Below are 22,124 nucleotides of genomic sequence, written 5' to 3'. Positions count from 1 at the left end.
CGTGGGTGCTGGGAGTCAAACCTGGGTCTTCTGCAAGAACAACCAGGGTTCTTAACTGCTGAGCCATCTCTCCAGCCCCTTGTTTTTTTTTTTTTTTTTCAGAGAGACGGTCTCACTATGTAACCCTAGTTGATCTCAAACCCATGGACAATCCTCCTGCGTCTGCCTCCAGAGTGCTGGGATTACAGGCATGGGCCCCTATACTCATCCTAAAAGTTAAGAATTTCAATGAAGCCCAATATATGGTCTGAGGGTTTTTTTTTTTCCCCTCTAGTTATTTGCCTTTTTAGCATCATAGCCAAGAAATGATTATGAGTCTATGGACATGTGTTTCTCCTTTTTTTCCTCCCCAAAGTGGTATTGTTTTAGCTTTTATGTTTGGTTCTTTGTCCTATTTTGAATTTTTTGTATATAAAATACCAACTCAATTTCATCTTTTGCATGTGGACAGTTTCCCCAGTTCTATCTGTTGAAGACTGTCCTTTCCCCATTGACTGGTCTTGGCTCCTTTGTTATGGGCTTCTCTCGGCTCTCTGATCTGTCTCCCCAGTCTATATCTGTCCTAATATCAGTACCACACTGCTATGATTATATGACTTTGTGGCAATTTTGAAATCAGGACTTTGTTCTTTTTCAAGATGTTTTGACTATCAAGGTCTTTTAAGTATGAATTTTAGGATGTCTATTTGTAATGGGGGAAAAAAAACATTGGGATTTCAGAACTATATTGAATCTGTAGAGCACTATAGGGGTAGAATTGTCATCTTAATAAGAATTTCCAAACCATAAACATTTAGATGTCTTTCCATTTATTTATTTATTCTCTAATTTTTTCCAACAATGGTTTGTAGTTTTCAGTGCACAAATCTTTTACTTTCCTGGATCAGTTTAGTCCTCATTATTTCTTTTTTTTGATGCTATTGTAAGTGGAATTGTTTATAACTTCCCCTTTCAGATAGATAATTACTAGTACATCATATATAACTGATTTTTGGATTCTGTAGCTTTGCTGATTTTGCTTATTCTAATTTTTCAGCACTTTTTTTTTTTTTTTAAAACATGTAAGACCTGTGAAAAGAGTTAGTTTTACTTCTTTCTTTCCAAGTTGGCTGCCTTGGATTTCTTGTTGGTGAGCTGTTCCAAATAGTACTTGTAGTACTTGTACTAATAGAAGGGTGAGAGCTAGAAGCCCTGTCCTGTTTCCAAACTTACTGGAAAGCTCTCCACCACTCCCTTGTTAGCTACAGACCGTGCACACGATGCTTATGTCATATTAAGGAAGTTTTCTCCTATCTCACATTATTTTTGTTTAATATGAAAGGGAGTGGAAATCTGTCAGATACAGTTTCTGAACCAATGGAGATGACCCTCCATTTCCTCTTGAATCTAATCCAGTCAAGCTAGCTCTTGCCCTCAACACTCCTCAGAGCTGCTCCTGTCAGTCATCTGATAATCCGGTGGTCATTTCTCAAGCTTCCATTGACTCTACTCTTCAGCAGCTTTAGCCTGGGTGATAACTGCTCTCTCTGGAGATGACTCCAGGTGGATACTCTTGGCCTGGGTGTCCTACCTCACTAGGGCTTTCTTTTTACTCACCTAGCCACTTTTGTGGCAGCTCCTTGACTTTTAAGGACTAGACTGCCTGGGCTCAGTCCCTGGGCCTCTTCTCCTTGGAGGATCTTGTGCCTTCAGATACCTTTTCTGTGCTGACGATTTCCAGGCTTCTCCCTGACCTCAATACCTTATGTTCCACCACCTCTTCACCTTTACCTGGCTGTACTACAAACTACTGTGTGTGCGTGTGCTGGGAATTGACCCCAGGGCTTTGTATTTGTACATGCCAGACAAAAGCTCTACCACTGAACTACATCCCCAGCTCCACATTAAGGTCTCAATACTCCTGTAGTTACATTCTTCTCACAGCTTTTCTTTATTTCATTATTGCCATTTTCATTCTTCCAATTGCTTACACCCAAACCATGATGCCTCTTTCTCTCATACCCACACTTAGCCATTCCTGATTGCTGGCTCTGTCATAGAAATGCCTTGGTGGAGGGAGGGTTAGAGATGTATCAGTGGTTACGAGTGCTTCCTGTTCGTCTGAGGACTGGAGTTTGGCTCCCAGCACCCATGTTGGGTGGCTCACTACTACCTGTAACTCCAGGTCCAACGGATCTGACATCCTTTTCTGGCCTCCGAGGGCACCAGGCATGCACGTGGTGTGCATACACATACATACAAATGAAACACTCATACACATAAAATAAAAATAAAATGCCTTAGATTTTGATCACTTAACATTCCTACCAAAGCTTCCTTCCCCCTCACCTGGATGGCAGCAGGGACCTTTGATGGGTCTTCCTGCTACTCTGGTCTTGTCTTCTATGGAATGTTCTCAATATAAATGAACCCTTTAAAATGTTAGTTGGGTCAACTCTCTAGAGTCAAAAGGACAGTCATCTCAATAACCTACAACATTCCTGGCATTATCTGGCATATGTCACATTCTTATTTGGCTAGATTCTTTGATACGATATCAAATGCATAAGTAAAAGGAAAAAAAAAGGTCAATTTGAGTTCATCAACATTAAAAACTCCTATGTTTCACCAGCTGTGGTAGCACACACCTTTCATCCCAGCACTCAGGAGGCAGAGACAGCTGGATCTTTGTGAGCCTGAGACTGTTAGGGAAAGAGGAATTTACTGCTTGTTTGAATTTACTGCTTGTCTGAATTTACTGCTTGTAACCAATTAACTCAACCGGAGACACAGGCATCTGGAGATAGGGGCAAGTGCTGCAGCCCCCGGAGCCTGACCTGTCTGATCTGTGTCGTGTCACGTAGGCATGTCTGCTTACACAAGATAACAGGGAAGGGTCGCGCCAGACACATACCACCCATCCCTCCCCTCCCCGATTGAGACACCTGAAGGGAGTTGTAACATTTTTCTTGTTTTGAAGTTATTGGTTTGTGAAATACTTGCTTTGAAACTATTGGTTGTATAAATGCGGGCTTTTGTGTAATGGTTGTGGGAACCTATATAATCTTTACCTGAAATTGCCTCGGGGTCGATCGCTCTAACCAGACCTGCGTGTCTTGGAAGGACGGTCGGTCGGCCCCAGCTAGCTGGTTTAGTAAAACTCTGTTTGATTTTTGCATCTCCATACTCGTGTATTTGTTCTCCTGAAGAGACCCACCGAGTCACGGACCCTAACAAGACCAGCCTAGTCTACATAAAGAGGTCCAGGTCAGCTGGGGCTACAGGGAGATCGTTTCAAAAACAAAAGAAATCTCTTATATTTCAAAAGGCACCATCAAGGAAGTGAAAAGACAACTCCCAAAATGAGAGAAAGTATTTGCAAATTATATAGCTAAGGGACATTTAGCTAGACTTTGTAGAATTTGAGAATTACCACTTAATAAAAACTATAAATAACCCAGTTTAAAAAGGTCAAAGCTAGGCCAGGTGTGGTGGCACACGACATTAAACATGGCACTCAGGAGGCAGCGGTGGGCAGATCTCTGTGTTAGCCTGGTCTCAACAGCGAATTCCAGGCCAGCTGGGGCTACAGGGAGACCCCGTCTCAAAAAGACCAAAAAAAAAAAAAAAAGTCAAAGCTGGGGTTGGGGAGATGGCTCAGTGGATAAAGCATTTCCCAAGCACATGTGAAGACCAGAGTTCAAATCCCCAGGGCCCATGCAAAGCTGGGCAGGGTAAGTGCACATCTGTAATCCCAGTGTTTCTTTAGTGAGAGGGGAGACAAAGACAGAATCCCCAAGGCTTGCAGGGAGGACAAACACCCAAGGTTGTCCTCTGACCTCCATGTGTACAGTGTGGCATGTGTATACCCAGTCTGTCTCTGTCAACACACAGACTCACAGCTCCCAGTTACTGTGCTTTGTGTTCTTGGTTGCTGTGCTGGGACAGAGGGGAATGCTGGTTTTTACCTTTTGAGAGGGGGTTAAAGACTGAGCCATGATCCTTTACTCTCTAGGGAGAGCGGAAGACAAACGGCTGGAAGTAGCTGGGGATGGGGGTGGGGTGTCAATGATGATGAGACGGACGCTTGGTCCTGATGAGCCTCCCTTATCTGAGAGTGGACTGGTTTTTGGAGGGTAGTGTGACAAAGTGGGGGCACAGAGATCATAAATATCTCAGGTCAGTGAACAACTGTCATGGCAGAAATGAGTGTGGGAGGCTTTGGCCAGGACTATGAGCTACTCCTCTTGAGCAGGAAGTATAGCCTGGGCTAGCTGTGAGGATCTGTTCTGCTGCCCTCAATCCCTTCTCACCTTACCTCAGTGCTGCCTAGCTTCCCAAGCTGCCTGTCTTTCCACTAAGAAAACCTGAGGAGATGGGGGTCACCTCTAACAATTCCTTGCATAGACAGGCTACCAGCATGAGGGAGGCTAAGTCAAGAGGATTGCCTTGAGTTTGAGATCAGCCTGATCTATATGAGGCCATCTCAAAAACCAAAAATAACTCTCCCAAGCCTAAATTTTAAAATATTTTACTTATTTTTATTTTGTGTGTATGTGTTTTGCTGGCAGATATTTAAGTACACCACATACGTGCAATGGCCTGCAGAGGCCAGAAGAGTGCTGGATATCCTGGAAATGGAGTTACAAACTGTTGTTACTGTCGTTAGGTAGCACCATCTGGGTGCTAGGAATCAAACCCAGGTCCTCTGGAAGAATAGCAAGTGTTCTTAACCACTGAGCAACCTTTCCAGCGCCCCAAATCTAAATTTTCAAAATGGCCAAAGACCCTAAAAAGTCATTTTCCCAAAGATACACAAATTATTAATAAGCACAGAAAGGATGCTTGGCATGGTTACTCACTATAGAAATACATAAAAGCTACAATAGGCACCAGGAGGAAGGCTATCATGGTTGGTGTTAGTAGGACCACAGAATCACCTGGGAGATGGGCCCCTGGGCATGGCTGTTGTGGAAGACCCGCCCCTGTAGATGGTACCATTTACTGGGTGGGATCCTCAACTGGGTAAGTGGAGCAAAGGAGCTGAGTAGCAGGCAAGCATTCACCACGCTCTCTTCCTGATTGTGGATGCAACATGACCAGCTGCTTCAAGCTCCTGCCACCCTGACTGCACCAGAATTATGGACTGTATCCTTGAGTTGTGAGCTAGAATGGACCCTTCTCCTTTAAGCTGCATTTGTCAGAGTATTTTATCACAATTAACAAACGTATTTGAAAAACTGAAAAAGATGAATAATAGTGTTAGCAAGGAAGAGGAGAAACTGGGGTGCTCATGCTTGGATGGTTGGGCTGTAAAATGGTGCAGGTGTAAAAGGCACAGTATAAAAGTCCTCAAAAAGTTAAACAGGGTTATCCTATCCCCCAGTAATTCCATTTCTAGGCATATACCAAACAGAGTTGAAGTCACATGCTCACAGAACACCTTGTATACTAGTATTTATACCAGCATTGCAAATACTCCAAAATGGAAATAACCTGTGTGTCCAACACATGATCAATGGACAGATAAAATGGTTTATCTGCAGGATAGGATAGCACTGAGCCACAGAAAGCCGTATTGTTACGGCTACAACAGTAGTATGCCTTAGAAACAGCACTGTAGGTAAAAAAGCAACACAAAAAGACATACAGTAAATGATTCCACTTTAATGACATGTCTAGAATAGGCAAATCCATAGAGACAAAAAGACTTGTGATTACAGGGGCTGGGGTGGGGTAGGGCATGGAACAGAGAGTGACTACTAATAGGTATGACTTTATTTTGGTAGTGAGAAAGATGTTCTAGAATTAGTGACAATGGTTGAAAACCTTGTGGGTATATACTGCAAAACTACCGAGTTGTACATTTTCAAAAATAGAAGCAAGTAAGCCAGGCATGTGGGCACGCGCCTCTCATCTTAGCACTTGGGAGGCAGAGGCAGATGGATCTCTGTGAGTTCAAGGCCAGTCTGGTCTACATAGCAAGTTCAAGGTCTGCCCTATCTCCAAAAAAAAAAAAAGGAAAGTAAAATAAAGAAACAGTAACTGCCCTCTATCAAGGCCACAAAGCCTGGTATCAAATATCTAGCTCCAAAGCAAACAAAATAAAGCTCAAGTCATCATCCAGGGCACACATTAGAAACACAAATATTGTCACAGTTTATTCTCTTTGTAAGAGAACCACCCTCTGCACTGAAAAAAATATGAACTTTTCCCGTCTTCTCAGATGATTCCAGAGGTGTACCACTCTCTTTCTAGAAAATGACTCATCCTCCCCTTATGAAAATATCTCGATCTTTTAGTTTTCCTGTAGGCTTATCTATTGATGAGAGTCAATATCAATCATCTCTATGCATCCAGCTGATATCTAGATGGGAGGCAGGGTTCCCTCAGGACAGTGCCTGGGCCAAGATGATCTTCTTCTGCCCTGTGTCATGGCCTGACCCAGGGAGCCTTACCAGTGGCTCTAAGCAGCCGTAACACTTGGATTTAGCTGGTGCTTGGCCCACATGGGAACACACCTTATGGAGCCTTGAATGCCTTTCATCTTCCTCACTGGTAGAATGATGGGATCAGAGTAGATAAGGAGGTGGAACATACAGACTAGGAGAGCCTGGTGACAAAAGGGATCTGAGACTTGGGAACATTGTGTGGCTGGGCCTCACTGGGCTTGATTTGATGTAGGAGGCAAGAGAGTGGTGAAGATTAAGAGCGAAGCCTACAGTCAGAGAGCCTGGGCTGTGTGACATTGGGCAAGTTACTACACCTGCTCCTGAGTTTCCTCACCTATGATGAGAATAACAAGAGCACCTTCCTCTTGGGAGTGGTCAGGAGGCTTCAAAATGCCAAAGCAGCTAGCAATCTGTGAATCACAGTTTTGCCTTGACCCCCATGAGAGATTAAAAGGGTTTAGAAATAGGAGCAGAGGTTATTGCCAGGGAGAGGGGCGAGTGAAGGGAGGCTAAGGCAGAGGAGAGGAGCAAGCACAAAAGCACAGCAGCAGTTCTGGACTTGTTCATTTGGAAGCCTTTCAGACCAGATCCCTGCGATGACTCCAGTATGTAGGGATAAAAGAGATGTCAAGACAGAAATTCCTGTGCAAAGTGGTGGGGGAGGGCCAAGCCCCAATTAGCAGAGGCTGTGGAACTGTGTCAGTAAGGTCCCTCTGTCACCTGTGCAGAAGGTAAGGGAGGGGAAATTCAGGCACTGTGCAGGCAAGATGAGGTGTCTAGATGGGATCCTCCCCTGTCCCAGCCCCAGCAGTCAGGGCCTTGGCAACTGTGGAGAATATATGTGGAAAGCTGGGGAGGAAAGAGGCTTTTAGGAGTCCCAGGGGAACAAAGCAGAGAAGTACCAGGCTAAAGCTGTGTGCCGGGACAGAAAAGTAATGCTCAGATGGCTTTGCACTAGCAATTATACACATGGTGTGAGACATCAAGAGTCAAGGAAAGCTGGGAAGGAAAGTCAAAGGATGGCCCTGGGGAGATGGCTCAGCAAGTAAAAGCACAAACCTGATGATCTGAGTTTGATCCTTGAAACCCACATAAAATGCCAGAAGTAGAGGTATGCATCTGTAATCCCAGCACTTCTACAGCAAGATGGGAGCCAGAGACAGAATCAGCCAGAAGCCTGCAGGCCAGCTAGCCTGGAGTATGCTTCGCATCTGAAATGAGAAACCCTGCCTAAACAAGATGGAAGGTGAGAACTGACTCCCCAAAATTTTCCTATGACCGCCACGTGTGCCGTGTGGCACATGTCTGCACTCACACACACATAAAACAAACAAAATAAAAAGACAGAAGACACCTAACAGTAAAGGTAAGGCCACCCTCTGAGACACTTTACCTAATAAGGAAAGTGAAGAAGAACTCTGAGGTCCTTCATTTGCAGGGTCCTACCCCAGGAGACTTGGGAGAGAACAGAACTTCCATGCCTACCCTACTCTGGAAGTTCAGCTCACTGTCACTCCCAAAGTGAGAGAGAAAGAATTAAAATTCCATGCCTAGCAGCTTTAACTTACAAAGAAATATTTAATAGCCTGGGACCTTCTCTTGCTGTGTTATACAGGCATGGCACAGACTACCTGACACATCACATGGCTATGTCAGGAAGCCCCACCAGCTGCTGACTCTGAAGGTATGAGGAGCCTTGGTCAGGTGGCAGGACTGTAATTACAGAGTGTGTTTTCAGGACCAGACATGTTGCTGAGCACCCTCCAGATCTCCAGAGCCTGCTAGGGCTCACTCCGGAGGCCCTGGAGCACAAGAATTGAAACATTTCACAAATGTTGAAGGGCTCAGGCCTCATGCTGAGGTGGTTGTCTCCCCTCACAGAAGCAGTGCTTCAGCCCTCAGGCTGTGAGGTTGGAGGCTTTGGCCGGTCTGGCATATCCCTCTGGCTGACAGTCAGTAGGCTGCTCTCTCACACCACCTAGAAGCATCCAACACTCCAACCCCAGGTTAGGTGTCATGGTCACCTTTCCAGTGAGTCCATCCAACCAACTGATATCACTGCTGCTTCTGAAGAGTTTCCTTCCAGGTGGGTGGGAACTTCCTGTGGATCAGGGTGAGCCCACAGAGGATGAGGAACACCCCTCCCCACCACAAGACCTCCTGGCACTCTCCATACAGCACGTACCCTAGGAAGGCCTGTGGGCAGAGACAGCTGTGAGGGAATTGGCCTGCCAGGGTGGCATGATCACTCCTTTGTTACTAACTTCCTCTTAGGGACCAGAAGACTGGGCTTTACATCAAGCCACTATCTTCATCAGGCCAATCCACGTGCCTCCTCTGTGGAATTCAGGGGCTACCCCAACTAAGCAGTGAAGCCCAGCAGAACGGGTCTAGCATACAGCTGGTGATGCATGGTAGTCACAGCCCCAAACTTGGCTACTATGACCTTCCTCCTTCCACTTCAGGACTGACTGGCTTTAGTTCCACTTTCTAGCTTCTGCACTTACAGAAAGAACCTTGACCCATCCGTGCCCTATAGGTAATTCTAGAGCTTCCAGACCTACGGGAGACGTGCTGAGGGACTTTAAGAGGGTGCTAGCCTAGAGTGGCAGTGAGCACATAGGCTTTTGACATCAGGCTTTATTCCTATTTACTTTTCCCATGTTTAAATGCTCCTTGACTGAAGTCATAGCCCAACTCTGATTCATTTCCTGCCCTTTCTTCAGCCTAGAAAAGCAGGGGCTCCCCAAGAATAACTCACCCAGAACCCTAAGGACAAGGTCACCATACCCCAGGCTACTCACCGAGCTGAGTATGTTTGAAAAAGTCACTGTGACAGATGCAATGGCTGAAGACATAGAGAAACTGAGGCCCCGACTAAAGAAGGTCCACATCAGAGAATTGGTGCTCGCCATGGCAATAATGCCTAAGATACATAAGCCAATGTTCACCTGCAGGAGAAAATGTCACTGCAGCTACATCCGCCATGGGCAGTCTGACCTGCAGCCCTCTTACAGCACATCAGGGTGGCAGCACATCAGCTGCCATCAGATCCCTTCTAAAAGTCTTTCCCAGCCCAGAGGGGCCTCAAAACATCCCATGCAGGGCTTGACTCTGTCAGTAGCAGACTTGTCTTATAGATGACACAAACTCAGGAAAGATCCTTTCTGGCCTTATGACCCTGGCAGAAGCAAAATGCTAATCCAGAGCCAGTGTTTTCTATGGAACACAAACCATTAGTCCTCCAGTAGCCAATGACTGACCACCATTCCCAAAGCACCAAGTAGCTAGTAGTCCCAGGTGTGATGATGCAGGACTTGAATCCCAGTACTCCAGAGGCAGAGGCAGGTGGATCTCTGTGAGATGGAGGTCAGTGAGATGGAGGTCAGCCTGGTCTACAAAGTGTTGAGTACCATACCAGCTGGGGCTACAGGGAGTCTTGAAAAGACCCAAAAAGAAAGAGTGGGCCAGGAGGACTGGATAAAGCATAAATGAGCCTAGCCTGCCTCCCACTCACACACCGGCATGTACAGGTTACAGCCCACTCTGGCAGCTTCTGTGTTAGTACCTACAGTAAGTGTTCTCAAGGCATTCTCTTTTATTCCTGAACTTCATTTTAGAGATAAAGAACTGAGGCCATTAAGTTACTTGCCTAAAGTGTTGCCAGGACAAGAGCCCCAGGCAGTGTGGCGCCATAATCTCTTTTTTTTAAATTTTTAAATTATTTTTGCCAGGCGTGGTGGTGCACGCCTGTAGTCCCAGCACTCGGGAGGCAGAGGCAGGCGGATCCCTGTGAGCTGGAGGCCGGCCTGGTCTACACAGTGAGTTCCAGGCCAGCTGGGGCTACAGGGAGACCCTGTTTCAAAAAGACCATTTTTTTTGAAACAGGGTCTCCCTGTAGCCCCAGCTGGCCTGGAACTCACTGTGTAGACCAGGCCAGCCTCGAACTCAGAGATCCGCCTGCCTCTGCCTCCCGAGTGCTGGGACTACAGGCGTGCACCACCACACCCGACATTTTATTTTATGTGTATGAGTGTGTATTGCCTGTAGGTATGTAAGTGCACCCAAGTCATGCAATGCCCATGGAGGTCAAAAGAGGGCATCAGATCCCCTGGAACTGGAGTACAAACAGTTGCTAGCTGCCATATGGGTTCTGGGAACTGAACCCGGATCCTCTGCAAGAGCAGCCAGTACTCTAAACTGCTAAGCCATCTCTCCAGCCCCAGCACCAAAATCTTAACCAGGACAAAGTACAGACTGGGATATGCCACCAAGGCTGTCTGACTGGTCATCCCAGGCATTACCCACAGAACTTGCAGATTTTTCTTCACTTTTTTTTTTCAAAAGGAGAGAACCTTGAAAAGACTAGGGGATCTTTAGGAGCCTCCTACAAAGAATATGCAGACCTTAGTTGGTGGAGAGCGAGGAACCTGCCTGTAGCCAGGAGGTTCTCCCAAAGCCGAGCCCGTGTGAAGCTCACTCATATTTCTTGCAGGTTTCCTGGCAGCAAAACATCTAGCCTTTTGGAAAGGGATGCTTCTGGTCATTTACAAACGCAGCCTGTGGGCCAAGGGGCAGCCTGCTTGAACAAGGTGTAATGAAAGCCTAAAGAACTGAAAGACTCCAAACTTCATGGTGGTCCAGAGTCCTTCATTTCACTCTGAAAGACTTCCTCAAAGAATACCCATGGGGAAGCAAGTTTCCAGCCTAGCAATTCCCACTGGATTGGCCCTAAATTGCCAAAAATATAAATATTCATCCAGTCCCCGGTACACATGAGGGTTCAATTCTGGGTTGCAAATGAATGAACATCTATCTCTATGACGCCCAGGAGGGTCTAAGACCCAGGACAAGACAGGCAAGAGGCCCATCGGCTCACTAGGAAGGTGCTTAGTGTTCAGTCAGGAGGCTACGAAGATTTTCAGTCTCCCTGGCCTATAGTTGCCCAGATGACTATTCTTCGCCAGCTCTTGTTAAGGGCAGGAAGCTATCTCACTTAAAGAGCAGAGAAAGCGGAGGCAAGAGGGGCTTAAAGATAGGTGGTCGTGGAGGTCCTCCCCCCGGAAGCAGGGCCCACAAGACCCAACACCTGCGACCCGCCTGTCCCGGAGCGCACGCGCAGGCGCGAGGCCGTTGGAGCCCGGCATGCCGTCCTGCTCCCCCACCCCGCCCGCCCCCCGCAGTGGCGCCCCCTACCCCCGAGTTGCACCTCGCTGCCGAAGGCCAGCTTGGCGAAGGCGGCGGCTAGGGCCCCGAACGCGCCGGCGCACAGGCAGTTGAACACGCCCCAGAAGCGGCGCCGCATCGCGCCGGCCTGCAGGCGCGCAGGATATTCGGCCGGCGACTCCGGGTAAGCGGCCGCCGACACAGCGACGCCTGGGGGCTGAGGCTCAGCCGCCATGGCGCCCCGTGCCCGCCTCGGCTGAGCGGCGCGCGCTCACGTGACTGAGCAACGTCTGGGCGGGGCCGCGTGGGGCGGAGCCAGGAGGCGTGGCGCGGGGGGTGCGGATCGGGTTAGGTGGTTGGTGACCCTGCACTGAGGCCTAATGGCTCAGCTTCATGCCCGCACTCGACAGCCTGCCGAGCTTTGCGTGGACGCTCACCTGAGCTGCCCAGTTCAGGCTTTGCAGAGCCAGAAACCAGCCTGCACCTCACAGAGGCGATGATGCAGGGAATGGATCTGGAGACCCGCGACTTGAGGCAGAGCACTATGGGGACCCTAGTACACTGAGGGTGGAACCGTTGTGGACAAGTGCTGAGAATACTGCTGGAACGCTCCGGACCTACGTTTTTTCTCATTTCATGGGAAAAGTCATCTAAAAATAAAAAAAGGTCATCTACTCTGTAATTTCAGTTACCCAGAAAGCTGAGGCAGGAAGATTAAGGTCAGACTGGGAAATTTTACTCCCAGCACTTGGGAGGCAGAGGCAAGCACATCTCTGTGAGTTCAAGACCAGCCTGCTCTACATAGTGAGTTCCAGGCCAGCTAGGGCTACAGTGAAGATTTAAAAAAAAAAAAAAAAAAAAAAAGACCCTGTCTCAAAACGAGAAGCGGGCCGTGCAGCCAGGCATGGTATCATACACATCCCAGCACTCCTCAGGCTGAGGCAGGAGGATTACTGCAGGTTGGAGACCAGCCTGGGCAACATTAGCAAATAATGGGCTAGCCAAAACTCTCTTTTTTGCATTTGTGTATTTTCTGTGTGTCAGTGAGACTATGGAGGTCAGAAGACAACTTGCAGGAATCGGTTTTCTCCTTCCACTATGTGGATCCTGGGGATTGAACAGACAATATGAAGACAGAGACACCAAATGTTTTTTCACATTATAGTCATCCATCAGATATCTAGAGACTCTAGTGAAGGCTGGAGAGATGGCTCAGCAGTTAAGAGCACTTGCTGCTCTTGCAGAGGACCTGGGTTTGGTTCCCAGCACCTACGTGGTGGCTAACAACCAACCATCCATAACTCCATTTCCAGGGGATCTGACATCCTCTTCTGATCTCCTTGGGCACTGTAGGTAGGTGTGCCTACCTACATGCTAGCAATACACTCATACACATAAAAATATTTCTTTAAAAATGATTATTATGGAGCTGGAGAGATGACTCAGTGGTTAAGAGCACTGACTGCTCTTGCAGAGGACCTGGGTTTAATTACCAGCACCCACATGGTGGCTGCAAACCGTCCTTAACTCCAGTTCCAGGGGAATCTAAAGCCCTCTTCTGATCTCCGCGGCATTGTACGACATGGGTGCACTAATTTACACACAGGCAATACACACACATAAAAATAATAAAAATATTTAAAAAATGCATGCCTGTAGTCCCAGCACTTGGGAGATAGAGGCAGGCAGATCTCTGTGAATTCAAAGCCTGCCTGGTCTACATAGTGAGTTCCAGGCCAGCTGGGGCTGCAAGGGGACCCTGTCTCAAAAAGACCAAAAAAGAAAAGAAAAAAAAATTATTATGGTTTGATTGTGAAATGCCCTCCACAGGCTCAACTCTTTCCACACTTGGTCTCCCAGCTGGTGATGCTGTATTGGGAGGTTGTGGGACCTTTGGGACATTGGCAGAGCTGGCCCATTAGGTTTGTAGGAGTGTGGCTAGAGGGTTATAGTTCCTAGATTTCAGACCCCAGGTCTGTTTTTAAAAATTTTTACTTATTATTTTATGTGTATGAGTGTATTACCTGCATGAATGCAGGTGCACTCATGTCATGCAATGCCCGTGGAAGTCAGAAGAGGGTATCAGATCCCCTGGAACTGGCATTACTGATGGTTGTTAGCTGCCATGTGGGTGCTGGGAATTGAACTTGGGTCCTTTGCGAGAGCAGTCAGTGCTCTTAACTGCTGAGCCATTTCTCCAGCCCCCACCCAGGTCTGTTTCTTGATCAGCATCAGTGATGTGAGCAAGTCTGCCTCACTCTCCTACCACCATAAATATTCCTTCCCCACCATGAAACTGAGTTGTTTCTCCTAAGTTGTTTCTCTCAGGTATTTTGTCCCAGAATGAGAAAAGTAATACAGTGCTTTTAGCAAAAATGGTTTTCATGTTTCAGCAACTGTTATCATATTCAGAAACCAGAGGTGGTATTTGCAGTGAAGCTAGTGGGAGGCTCAAGTGTGTTGCCTAGGTGTGTGTCCTCTAAAATTGGCGATTTTAAAGCCAACTAAGACTAAGTAAAGCTAAAGGGTTGATTTAGATTGTTATTTATATATCTGTCTCAACACTCCACTTGTAAGCTGGGTGTGGTGGTTGTATTGCCTATGGTCCCAGGACTTGGGAGGTAGAGGCAGGAGGATCAGGAATTCAAGGTTATTCTTGGCTACATAGCTCAAGAAAAGCCTGGGTTACATGAGACCCTGTCTCAAGAAAAAAAAAAAAAAAAAGATCTCCACTAGCTTTAGGTTGTTTTAGTAGTCATGGGGGTTCCTCGTTTGTAAACATCACGGCCCTGAAGCCTGTTCTGGTGCTTTATGACAAAGCAGTTGGAAGAATGCTTTTAGTAGGCTAATAGGGTAGGGGCTCAGAGTTTATTTGCCTTTTGCCACCTTGCAGTGGTCCATCTCATGTTGAAAAGTAAACTCCAGTTCAAAGGTGATCCCCTCTGAGAACTGCCTTCCTTTGAACCTTCGTAATCAATACAGTGTTCTCTACAGAATGTACCAGAAGCTTTCTTAGAACAAGTGTTGACTCTCCAAGCACTGGGAAATTGAACATCTCTGAGCCACCAATGTAGTCACTCTGGGGGTATAGAATACCTCATCTCAAATTTACTTAAAAAAAAAAATCAATTAAGGCCGGGTGTGGTGGCACACACCTCTAATCCCAGCACTTGGGAGGCAGAGGCAGGCGGATCTCTGTGAGTTCAAGGCCAGCCTGGTCTACATAGTGAGTTCCAGGACAGCTGGGGCGACAGGGAGACCCTGTCTCAAAAGGACCAAAAAAAAAAAAAAGAAACTCCTTCGCCTTAAAAGGTGTGAAGTCACAACATAAGCATTATGGAAAGTAGAGAGAATTTAAGTGTGAAGCCCTGGTATGAGGCTGTGGGACCTGTGGAGACTTAGACAAGGAGCACCTACTGCCATTTCTTTCACCAGCCTCAGTCTCTTCCTTCTCCATATCTCTCTGTTCACAGAAACAAGTAAACACTTAAGTCTGGTCAGGCCCTCCCTGTTGCAGCAGTATACCTAAGCCATGATTCCTCAGGTTTTTTTTGCAAAAATCTCAATTGTGGGGCTGGAGAGATGGCTTAGTGGTTGGGCTCCTACACACATGACACACACACATAAAAATCTTTAAAAAGATGACACCTGTATATGTGACGATATTTGGAAATTGAGTCATCACAGATGTAATGGAATTAAGGTCATATCATTAGAGTGGGGTCTAATCCAATAGTAGTGTAAAGGAGGGTACTTGCCTAGCATGCATAAGGCCCTGGATTTGATCTCTGGCACTACAAAAACAGCATGTGATGTATCTACAAGAATATAGGACTGTCAGTGATTGTAACCACCCTGGTTGCAATGGACACATCTGTGCCAGCTATCAGCTGTTCAGCTATCAAACTATTGAAATAATGGACACCAAGGAACTAGAATTTTCCCAGGAATCTCATGCAAAGGAAAGAAAAGGCTGAAACCCTTGTGCCAGCCAATGGAGGAACCATCTCCAAGAAAGATTTCACACAGTTCTGACAATTTGTCAGGCAACCTTGCAAAAAAGATCAGCAAGAACAGTGGTGAGTGGGCCCACATCCTGACCAGGACTGCTCTAGATTACAAACATTTTGCCCTCTATTTAAACCTAAACCTCATGTTGAGACCCCAAAGATGGATTTGGGGGGGGTGCGTATCACCAGACCTCTATATTTGCTTCCCTTCCCAATGTGGCTGTATTGAATAAATCCCTTTTCTCAACTTTCATCATTAGTTGTCTCTGTAGCTGGAGTAATGATGGGTGGCCAAGTCTAGCATATTAGGGCTGCCAGGGCCCAAGTTCTGACCCTGACAGTCCAGGAATGACAGAGGGAGCTAAGAAAATGGTTTGGAACATGTCAGCTCAAGTAGGGCGTGGACTAGAGATACTCTCCTCTGTTCTTTTCAGAGACCTCCATTCGGATAGAACTGAATTTTTTTTTTTTTTTTTTTTGATCTTTTTCAGACAGGGTCTCCCTGTATCCCCAGCTGGCCTGGAACTCACTATGTAGACCAGGTTGGCCTTGAACTCACAGAGATCCACCTGCCTCTGCCTCTCAAGTGCTGGGACTACAGGCATGCGCCACCATGCCTGGCTTAGAACTGAAATTCTTGATGTGCTGCAGAGAATTTTAGTCAGTTTATAGAGTTGTGCAGTCATTACCATAAACTTATTTTAAAAACATATCCACCTCAAAACACTCCCTCATGCCATTCAGTTGTTCCTACTTCTATCCCATCCCTAAGAAACCAATGATTTGCTATCATTTTGCCTCTTTGGGACATTTCATATAACTGAAACTGTATTTCTTTGGGTCTGGCTTTCACTTACCATGTTCACTGAAGTCTATTCATGTTATAGCAGTGTATCAGTTTTGCTGCTTATATTGATCAGTAGTACTTGTATACTATGGGAAAATGTTCAACAGCCTTAGTCACTAGTGATATACCACTACACACCATGGGAGATGGCTATGGTAAAACAAACCAACTTCACAATAACAAGTATGGGTATAGATGGAGAGAAATAGACCAATGGAAGAACTGCATAATGGTACAGGTAGAAAAGTTAGGAATGTCTTAAAAAGTTAAACCCAGGCTTCTGAGATGACCAAGCAATCAATTCACTTACGTTAAAGCCATTATGTCCATACCACGATTCTCACATGTATAGAGCATTACTTGTAAAAGGCCCTGATGTAAGCAACACAAATATCCAACAACAGTTGATCCAATAAATTATAAAATATGACATACCCAGAGCCAGGCGTGGTGGTGCACACCTTTAATCCCATCACTCAGGAGGCAGAGGCAGGTGGATCTCGTGAGTTCAAGACCAGCCTGGTCTAGATAGTGAGTTCCAGGACAGCTGGGACTACAGGGAGACCATCTCAAAAAACAAACAACCAAAAAAAAAAAAAAAAAAAAAAAAAAAAAAAAAAAAAAAAAAAAAGTGATATATTCATGCAACAGAGTATTATTGTCAGTAAAAAAGAATGTAGTTCAGATATAAGAAATTCACTGAGAACAGTTTTTGTATTGTTCACTGATGGCCAGTGTCTGGCATACTGTAGGTGCTCTTTAAGTATATAGTGATGATCAAATTAATGAATAATATAAATCACTTTGTTAAAATTGTTTTTTAAGGGCTTGAAAGATGGCTCAGCAGTTAAGAGGACTCTTGCAAAGGACCCAGGATTGGTTCTCAGCACCCACATGGCAGGTCACAACAGTTCATATCTTCAGTTCTGAGGGATCAGATGCTGTATTCTGGCCTCAATGGGCACTGCACGCACATGATACATGATACATACATGCAGGCAAAACAGTCATACACATTAAAAAAAGGGATTTTTAAGGAGATTTTATTTGAAAAACAGACATGTAAAAAATGCTCATGACATAATAAAAAAATCTATTATGAACAAGTTTGCTATACAATTCGGCATCAGACTCACACCAAGTTAATCAAAGGAAGTTATTTAAGGAGAAAAGGATCTGACCAACATTTGCTGTAGACCTCAGCTACAGGCTTTTATTTTAAAGAGGGCAAAAGGGTCTTCTAGAATTTACAAGTGACTTGAAACTTTGAAATAGGCTGTGAGACACTTTACAGCAGACTTGTACATGCATGCAGGATGCCCACCAGAAGATTCCAGGTTCTTGCTCACCATAATTCAAAATGAAGGACTTTAGTTCGGCCCTACCAAATGGTTAAGGGTAGATCTTACTTTTAAAGAATCTCCAAAGTGATGTTAGGGAGCTGGCTGGGATCTTTAGGATTCATTCTTTTTCTTTTCTTTCAAAAATATATTTTCACAACGCAACTTTTCTGTCTCCTGTAAGTAATTTAAAGGAGAAAAGGGGGGAAATTAATTCTCTTAATTTATTAGGAGCTTTCTCTTGATTTTCACTAAATTTCACTAAATTTTAAAATTAAAGCTATAGTGTTCAATTTGTAAATTAATATTAAATAAAATCTGGCATCTGTGTGAATTTAACTGATTATGACTTAATTATTGGGTATGATGGCTCATACCTATAATTCTAGCACTGGGGAGGCTGAAGCAGGAGAATTGCTATGAGTTCCAGATCAGCCTGGGCTATAAAGTGAGGTCTGCTTCAAGAAACAGAAACAAACAAACAAAAATTATGGCAAATTCAAAGAGTTTAATTTTAATAATCATTTAAAAACCATCATGAATTAATTGGTAAGTTTTCAGTTTACCTCAGCAAGCCTGATGTTTTCCTTCTTCAGTCTCACTACGTACTGAATCTTCTGATGTAGGTTTTGATGACCTATTAGCTTTCCATTTTCCTCAGCAAGATATTCCAGCTGCTTCCTCAGTACGTCCATTTCCTGTCAATCCAAGGATGGGAAGATCAAATTACATCTCCTCTTCCAAGAGCACAGCAAGTAAGAGAGGGAGTCCAGGTCCCCAGAACCTGTGAGCACTATCTCTGCACACTAGAGAAACTGGACCTGAGATGCACAAAGGCAGAAAGGAGGGTTTTGCCAAATCTATTTATTCAGTTAGTCTAAGCACCATGGAAAACCTCCACACCTGTAATGTTCTCTCTCTCTCTTCATACATTTCTTCCAATTTTGACCGCAGTTGCTCCTTTTCCTGGAATGCTCTTGACTCCAAAGTTCTGGTTCGCTCAACTTCCTCAGTCATTCGATGACAGTCCATCTCCTTGCTGTGCAGGGCGCTTTGGACTTCTTCTAGACTGCAAGAATAAACATTACTTTATGGCATTCTAAGGAAATATGATTATAAAACAGCACTCAAATTAAGTTTTCCTCCCAAGCTTAGAATTTTCATTAAAGCCAAGTGTGGTGGTGCACACCTTTAATGCCAGCACTTGGGAGGGCGAGGCAGATAGATCTCTGTGAGATCGAAGTCAGCCAGTTCAAGGTCAGCTGGGGCTATAGGGATACTATGTCTCAAAAACACACACAGAACAAAACAGAATTTTGATTCGAAAGTATCACTACTCTTCAATACTTCTGTATAGCTGGCAAAAAATATCTAGGACTGGGGGTGGACCTGAGTGGTAGAGTGCTTTCCTGAGATTGCCTAACCCTGGGTTCCAGCCTCAGTATGGTGAAGAGTGGACTACTCAGTGATAAATACCTAATTTTTTTTTGTTGTTTACCCAAGACTTTCATCCTGACAAGTCTTTGAACCATTTATTTATTTTTTATTTTATGTATATGACTGTTTTGCCTGCATGTATGTAGGTTCATTTGTGTTGTGCATGCCTGAAGAGGTCAGAAGAGGGCACTGGATCCCCTGGAACTGGAATTACAGACTGTTGTTAGCCACAGTGGGAGTGCTTGGGAAGCAAACCCAGGTCCTCTGCAAAAGCAGCCAGTGCTCTTAACTGCTGAGCCATTCTCTCTCTCTCTCTCTCTGTCTCTACATTTTTTCAAAGCTACAGAATCTAGGTAGAATCTGGTCTTTGTTAAATTTGCTTATTATTTAACCAAGTCCCTCCCTCCCTCCGTCCCTCCCTAGAAAAGGACTCATGTAGACCAGGCTGGTCTTGAACTCACTATGTGGTTGAGGCTTCAAACAACCAGCTTTAAATCATTTTTTTTAAATAATAAAATTTTAGCCAGGCGGCGCATGCCTTTAATCCCAGCATTAGGGAGGCAGAGGCAGCTGGATCTCTGTGAGTTCAAGGCCAGCCTGGTCTACATAGTGAGTTCCAGGACAGCTGGGGCTACAGAGAGAGCCTGTCTCAAAAAGACCAAAAAAGAAAAATTTAGAATGAAATTTTCTGTCTACTTGGACATGGAAATTAAGTACATTACAGTCTTCGGGGTTTATTAAGTGTTTCCAATCTCAGAATAATCATTTCTGATTTCAAAAATTGATCCTCAAGGGCTCGAGCAATGGCTTACCAGTTAAAAGTACTGGCTGTTCTTGCATAGACCTGAGTTCCATTCCCAACACCCACATGGCAGCTCACAACTAGACATAACTCCAGTTCCAGGGGATTCAACACCCTCTTTTGACCTCTACAGGCATTGCATGCATGGGTGTATTTACATACATGCAAGCAAACACTCATAAAAAACTAACAAAAAAAATGGTCCTCACACAATGAGACACTAATCTCTTCTTCAAGGATATGTAATTAAGAATTTATGCATTTTATATAACTATCAATTGCAAAGAATAGGATTTCGCTACTTGATAAAATTGTTTTATTCATAAATTTCCTGATTGCTGATGAGGTGATAATGTAGGCTCTGCACCCCCACACAGGCCAGCTCAGTTTAGTGAGGTGCTTGCAGAGCGTGCTCTATGGTCCCCACGGAGAGGGCGCGGGAAGGTGCTTTGCCTCTGCTTTGTTTTATTTGTTTTGCTTTGGTTGGAAGAAATGCTTTGTGGTATGGTGGTGTAGTTTTAATGTGAAACAGCCCCTAAAGTTCATGTGTTTGAAACACTTGCTGGCTTGGTTCCTAGCCAATGGTGCTGTTTTAGAAGGTTGTGGGACCTTTAGGAAGTAGAGAAATTCTAGAGAAAGTATGTCACTTGGAGTGGGTCCTGGGTTTCACTGCCTAGCCATATTCCCTGTGTTCTGTCTCCTAACTGCAGATGCATGTGATAGCTAGCTTCCTGCTCCTGACACCCCACCTTCCCTACCACGATGGACTGTATCTCTGCAACTGTAAACCAAAACTTCTTTTCTTTGATCAGAGTATGTTTTTTTTTTTTTTTTTTTTTTTGTTTTTTTTTGGTCTTTTTGGGACGGGGTCTCCCTGTAGCTCCAGCTGCCTTGAACTCACTCTGTAGACCAGGCTGGCCTTGAGCTCAGAGGATCCACCTGCCTCTGCCTCCAGAGTGATGGGATTAAAGGCATGCGCCTCCACACCCAGCTGGTCAGAGTATTTTAACCACAGCAATGAGAAAGAAATCTGGTCCAAGCTGAGCATGGTTATTTTTATCTCCTTGCCAGACACTGGTTTTCTTAGCCCTGAGGATGTCATGTGAACCTATTCTGGCCAAGGAGACAGTATGAAAGCTGGAGGTTTCTAACAAAAGAAAGCCCTTGGATCTCATCTCACTGAAAGCTGTCAAAGTCCTATGGAGACATGATGTTGGAGCTGCAGTAGCTTTGCTGTGGTCAAGAGTAACAAAAGTAGAGGGATGGGAAAAGTCTGAGTCCCTGTTGGTATCACTGAGTTAGAATACCTCCAAGCCCCATTAGGTGAAATTATTTCTGGCCTATACCACTACAGTTTGATATTTGGTTCCCTGTAGATTTTAAAAACATCCTCACTATGTATATGGACAACATAATGTTTAAAATTGCTGTTTTAAGCTGGGACTAATTTTTTTTTAATTTATTAATTATTTTTATGTGTATGAGTGTATTGTCTGCATGCATGTTAGTGCACTCATGTTGTACAATGCTCACAAAGGTCAGAAGAGGGCATGGGATCCCCTGGAACTGGAGTTGGGGTGGTTGTTAGCCACCATATACGTGCTGGGAATCAAACCCTGGTCCTGTGCAAGAGCAGTGCTCTTAACCGCTGAGCCATCTCTCCAGCCCCTAATTTCTTTTTTACTGTCTGTTGCAGTATGTGAATTTCATGCCACAAAGATAGCTTTTACTCATTTTGCTAGAAGGTCTCAGAGGATATTATCTCTAAAATGGTTGTAATTCAGGGCTGGAGAGATGGTTCAGTGGTTAAGAGCCCTGGCTGCTGTGGAGATCTGCATTCCCAGTACTCACATAGCAGCTAACAACTGTCTGTGACTGCAATTTCAGAAGACCCAATGCCCTCTTCTGACCTCTGCAATCAATGGGTGCACTTACATACATATAGGAAAAATAGTCATACACATAAAATAAAAATAAATAAGTTACAGGGCGTGGTGGTGCATGCAGAGGCAGGCGGATCTCTGTGAATTCAAGGCCAGCCTGGTCTACATAGTGAGTTCCAGGACAGCTGGGGCTACAGGGAGACCTTGT

At 45.0% G+C, this 22,124-nt stretch overlaps 2 protein-coding genes across 5 annotated transcripts in view; both read right to left on the bottom strand.

Moving 5' to 3' along the window:
* Positions 1-5,626: 5,626 nt before the first annotated feature.
* Tmem42 (transmembrane protein 42) lies at positions 5,627-11,851 on the bottom strand. Of its 4 annotated transcripts, XM_008849504.3 has the most exons (4): positions 11,641-11,851; positions 9,236-9,382; positions 8,456-8,627; positions 5,627-7,642 (listed from the first exon to the last, which is right to left on the bottom strand). In XM_008849504.3, the coding sequence occupies exons 1-3, from the start codon at positions 11,830-11,832 to the stop codon at positions 8,487-8,489; spliced, it is 480 nt and encodes a 159-aa protein (XP_008847726.1). In that variant the 5' UTR covers positions 11,833-11,851; the 3' UTR covers positions 5,627-7,642; positions 8,456-8,486. The 4 variants fall into 4 exon arrangements, with proteins under 4 accessions (XP_008847726.1, XP_008847724.1, XP_029410121.1 ...); XM_008849502.3 differs by having other exon boundaries at positions 5,627-8,627; XM_029554261.1 differs by lacking the exon at positions 8,456-8,627.
* Positions 11,852-17,486: 5,635 nt separating this feature from the next.
* Kif15 (kinesin family member 15) overlaps positions 17,487-22,124 on the bottom strand; it is an 86,526-nt gene continuing 81,888 nt past the window's right edge. Inside the window, exons 33-35 of the mRNA XM_008849496.3 lie at positions 18,698-18,863; positions 18,361-18,492; positions 17,487-17,971 (exon numbers count right to left, since the gene is read on the bottom strand). Coding sequence (XP_008847718.1) covers positions 17,909-17,971; positions 18,361-18,492; positions 18,698-18,863 — 361 coding nt within the window. The 3' untranslated portion in view covers positions 17,487-17,908. The remainder of the gene's footprint in view (positions 17,972-18,360; positions 18,493-18,697; positions 18,864-22,124) is intronic.

The sequence above is a fragment of the Nannospalax galili genome, unplaced genomic scaffold (assembly GCF_000622305.1).
Source record: "Nannospalax galili isolate Female #2095 unplaced genomic scaffold, S.galili_v1.0 scaffold443, whole genome shotgun sequence".
NCBI classification, from domain to species: Eukaryota; Metazoa; Chordata; class Mammalia; order Rodentia; family Spalacidae; genus Nannospalax; species Nannospalax galili.
Note: the sequence above shows the minus strand (reverse complement) of the source record. Positions and strands in the feature narration are given on the sequence as shown.